Source organism: Phodopus roborovskii, unplaced genomic scaffold (genome assembly GCF_943737965.1).
Source record: "Phodopus roborovskii unplaced genomic scaffold, PHOROB, whole genome shotgun sequence".
In the NCBI taxonomy this organism is placed as follows: Eukaryota; Metazoa; Chordata; class Mammalia; order Rodentia; family Cricetidae; genus Phodopus; species Phodopus roborovskii.
Genome location: NW_026126480.1, coordinates 17810689 through 17815817, shown reverse-complemented (window position 1 = coordinate 17815817; position 5129 = coordinate 17810689). Strand labels below are relative to the sequence as shown.

At 37.6% G+C, this 5129-nt stretch overlaps 1 protein-coding gene across 1 annotated transcript; it reads left to right on the top strand.

Annotated features, from left to right (window-relative positions):
* Positions 1-229: 229 nt before the first annotated feature.
* On the top strand, positions 230-1174 carry LOC127228151 (olfactory receptor 469). The gene has a single exon (XM_051192626.1). It carries the CDS (start codon positions 230-232, stop codon positions 1172-1174), a length of 945 nt encoding a protein of 314 aa, XP_051048583.1.
* Positions 1175-5129: the final 3955 nt, after the last annotated feature.

Sequence of the window (5129 nt, the reverse complement as noted above, 5' to 3'; positions counted from 1 at the left end):
GAAGGTTGTTCATTGCAAATAAATATATAAACTGTGGAGTCAAATAGCAGTCAAATAAAGAAAAGTTCATTTGAGTATTTCTTCAATGAGATTTCCTGAATTTTTTCTTAAATGACATATTTTTATAATAGCATCCATATGAGTTAATGAAAATGATGCTTCATATTTATAAATGCCTTCCTGTAATATCTTCATCACAACCTTGTTCTGGCAGCAGCTACACTATCCCATGGCTTTCCTGGAGGATGGAAACCACACTGCGGTGACAGAGTTCATTTTATTGGGCTTAACAAATGACCCAGTCCTTAAAGTAGTCCTGTTCACAATCATCCTGTGCATCTACCTAGTGACTGTGTCTGGGAACCTCAGCACCATCCTTCTCATCAGAGTCTCTCCACAACTCCATCACCCCATGTACTTTTTTCTCAGTCACTTGGCTTCTACTGACATAGGCTACTCATCTTCTGTCACCCCCAATATGCTTGTCAACTTCCTGGTGGAAAGAAATACAATCTCCTTCCTTGGGTGTACCATCCAGCTTGGCTCAGGTGCTTTCTTTGGGACACTTGAATGCTTCCTTCTGGCGGCCATGGCTTATGATCGCTTTGTGGCAATCTGTAATCCACTGCTTTATTCAACCAAAATGTCTACACAAGTCTGTGTCCGGTTGCTTGTAGGCTCGTATATTGGTGGTTTTCTTAATGCTTCCTCCTTTATTCTTTCCTTCTTTTCTCTCCTCTTCTGTGGACCAAATAGAGTCAATCACTTTTTCTGTGATTTGGCTCCCTTAATAGAGCTCTCCTGCTCTAGTGGCAGCTTCCCCATAGTTCCTGCCTCATTCTGTTCTGCCTTTGTCATTATAGTCACAGTGTTTGTCATAGCCATCTCTTATTCCTATATCCTCTTCACCATCCTGAAGATGCGCTCCACTGAAGGTCGCCACAAGGCCTTCTCCACCTGCACCTCCCACCTCACTGCAGTCACTCTGTTCTATGGGACCATCACATTCATTTACACAATGCCCAAATCAAGCTACTCCACAGACCAGAACAAGGTGGTGTCTGTGTTCTACATGGTGGTGATTCCCATGTTGAACCCCCTCATATACAGCCTTAGGAATAATGAGATTAAGGGTGCTCTGAAGAGAGAAATTGGCAGGAAAGTATTATGTTAAGTGATGTCTGTTATATTATAGGATTTAATATAGTAATAACATCCTACAGATATAATAATGAAAAAATAAATACCTGTGGCTGAAATAAATGTTGTGATATATATGTAATTTGCCACTTGAAAGCTTTTTAGTAACTGTAGATGGTAGATGTTCATATACTAAGTAATAATTTTCATAGTGTTATTTAATAAATCAACTTATAATTAATAAAATAATTATTTGTATAATTTCCTGAAAATTATTTTTCATTTTCAGTCATGTTTTCAAAAATAGTTATCTACTATAATTTACAATCACAGAACATACAAATGATTAAGAGTGTCTGCATTTCAACAGTAGCTCATTCTGGAACATGTTTGGTAAGAATAGTCATATTTCTGGGGATACATTTTGAGAGAAAATGACAAATAAAAAATCCTGGAGTTGTTTTCAAATTTATTTTGTGTTTTTCCTGCATCTTGGAGTTGTTCTTCCTGGAGTACTAGTGACTGCTGGGAATGGATTTGTGGACTCACAACATTCTGGTCTGGGTCCCTGGTCTCTGGCTTGAGATAAGAAACAGGCTTCTCGTGAGGGGGGGAAAGGATGAAAGATTCCTGATTAACCCACTCACCTGAAAACCTTTCACTTTCTGTTGTGGTGGGAATGAAGCCCAGCGCCTAGTACTTGGTCACTAAGGTCTGTATCACTCAGACATACCCACAGCTCCTCCTGAGACTCTTCGTTTATTTGGGTTCATTGATGGCCACCACTTTTGCTATTCTCCATCATCTCTTTCACTTCCAGCTGGCCTTCTCCAGGAAAGGACTCTGGTTCAATCCTTTTGTGGACTAGACGCATGGGAATAATTTATTCTTCTTCCTTCTCTGCACTCCTACATTTGGTTATAAAATTATGCATGTTTGGAGGCCAAGATTCATTTACTTCTTTCTTCATTATCAATGCCTCTGCTCCAGGCGGACCTCGATCACAGTCAGTTTATCATAAATAGTTCCAGTGAAATGTTTAACTTTAGCTGTCAACTTGATAAGGGCGTGGTGCCCAGGTGTTTGGTCAGATACTAGTCCAAATGTACCTTTGATGCTATTTTTTAAGACATGCTTGACATTCAGACTGACAGTCATCAAAAGGAAATTTCTACTATACATGGTTTTGTCTAATCAGTTAAAGACCTTAAGAGAAAGCCTGAGGTCCTCTGAAGAGGAAAGCTCTTGGAATTCTAGACCTCTAGACTGCTGTTTCAACTCTTGTCAGTATTTTCAAACTGATTGCCTACTTAACAGACTTTGTATTGCATTTATATATAATTTGAGAAATTTTTATATATACACACATATATAAATAAATAGAACACTCCTATATGTATAATTAAAATGAAATCATGCACATAAAATTTTAAATAAATATATGAACATTTAATAAATATGTATATAAGTGTGTACATGTGGATATAATATATTTTGTGGCATATATACATAGCCTATTATTTTGGGGGAAGCTTAATGAATACAACCCCTGATTATTTTCCCTACCCCTCCATCTTCCAAGTCATGCTGCATATAACACCACAGCAATATATCCAAATACATTACTTTCTTCCTAAAAGCTTAAAAGACTCTTGCCTCTAACTAAAAAAGGGCCCATAAGACTTGGGATAAATGAGACTGTAAGGGAGTGGGCTGGTGAAGAACAAGCTGAAAAGAAAAATACTTAGGCCCAATGGATACAATTGGGTAGGGAGGGGCAAGGATATATATGAGGACAGAGAAATAACCAACACAAAATATGTATGAAAATCCTTTACCTTGTTAATGTGATTTTTAAAATAAAAATAAAACATTTTTGGTTGTAAGCCTAGCCCTTAATGACTGAGCCATCTCTCCAACACAAAATAATATATTTTTAAAGATCTTTCTTAGATGTGGACTTTTCTTCTCTTTCTTATGCTATTTCCTTTTCTTTCAAAATTTTAAGCATACCCACACAATTCTGCCTCCAGACTCCCTCACACAACCCCTACTTGCAATACCCTCTTCCCACCACCAGGGCAACACCTATTTAATGCTGCAGGCACCAATCTGTTCTTTGTTAAGCCACTTCTAAAAAGCTTCACTGAATCTCAAAACCCAAGGCATCACTATACCACCATAGGACACAGTATATTTGTTTTTCAGTCCACTGGTAATTTTAGGGTTCTGTTTTCACCTGCAAATGCTGGAAGCTTCTTGTAAATAGCTAAAGTGGTGTGCCAATGTCTAATTTTCACTTGGAATAGCGAACGCAGTAAACTTAAATGCAAATTTGTTATGAATGAAATAAAATAGCTAATAAACTAATGTGTAGATGAATGGAAGCTTTGGCTTATTTGAACTGTTGGTGCTACTGCATTCTAAGCCATATTTTGACAGTGGCTGTAGCTGAGACACAGACACCAAATATCAGGATCACAAACACAACTGTAAAATTGGGAATCCTTGTTTCGAAATTAGAGATAATGTTTAATATATCACGTTAAGATAGTCAACTTTTAAGTTTTTAAAATCAAAATAGAACATGCTAGATACCACTGTGACATTTTCTAATAAAGTGTTGTTTTGAGATTTTTTTTTTCTTGTTGTTGTTATTGTTCTATATCTTCCACTCTTTGCTACTCCCATTGCCCTTTGTAGGTCCAGCTACTGATCCTTTTGTTCTTTTGTGCCCCATCTGTCGTTTTCAAACTTTCCTTCCTCATCTCCTGAGCTGAGCAACTTAATAAGGGTGAGCTCATATACCCCAGACTGATAGCTGGGAAACCAGCATAGGACCAACCCAGACTACCTGAATGTGGGTCTCATTTAGAAGACCTAGGCAGTCTAAGAGACCTCTGACAATGGAACTAGGATGTAGCTCTGGTGCATGAAAGGACTTCGGGAGCACATTCCATGGAGAGATACTCCCTTAACCTAGAGACAGGATGGAGGGCCTAGTCCTTACCCCAAATGACTTGACAGATTTTGATGACCCCTCCTGGAAGGCTTCACCCTCCCTGGGGAGTGGGTGAGAAATGGGATGAAAGGGGGTAGGGGATGGGAGGATGGGAGGGAGAGGGAACTGGGATCATTATGTAAAATAAGAAAATAATAATAATAATAATGAGCCCCCCCCAAAAAGAAATGGAAAGAATATCTCAACACTAGGTGGCTCTGTTTCAAACTTCTTTCTAGCAATCCTTTTTATTTCCAAGTAAGCAAAGTGTTGTTTGTGTATTGATGTATTCTATGGTATAGACTAAGTGCAAGGAACCTAAAACAGAGTTGAGATCATCATATCTATGTCAACTTCCTAATTCTGAGAGAATTCATAATTTCTACATGCAATTACTATGAAAATTTAAATAGAAATACAAGGTATTTGGGGAAACCAAATTCTCTAGATTCAATAACAGTCCCTTATCTTCTAAGAAGAATCTCTGTGGGTTAGCTACTTACTTGTGTGGGGTCTCAGGTTACTTATTTTTAAATTAAAACTAATATTGCCTCCTCACTGTGTTGTTTTAATGGATGAGCTAATTAAAGTAGTAAGCTGAGGATGAGATCTGACACATTGTAAGTACAGATTATTGTTTGATAAATAAACTAAGTAAAGGAGGAATGGATGGCATCTGGAGAAGGTCAATAACAGTAATTACAACTATTTCAGATACATAAATGATACATACATATGTACATACATGCATACATAGAAGATACAGGTAGATGGATGATTGATAGATAGATAGATAGATGATAGATAGATAGATAGATAGATAGATAGATAGATAGACAAACAGATAGTAGATATAGATGATACAGCAGATCTCATTGCCTCCAAAATAGATATATTACATGTGTTTGAAACTGAAAAATACAGTTGGGTGGTGGTGGCACACACCTTTAATCTCAGCATTCAGGAGGCAGAGGCAGGTGGACCTCAG

What these genes read in the sequence shown, in the direction of transcription:
- LOC127228151 (XM_051192626.1), top strand. Translation starts at nt 230, where the DNA reads ATGGCTTTCCTGGAGGATGGAAACCACACTGCGGTGACAGAGTTCATT.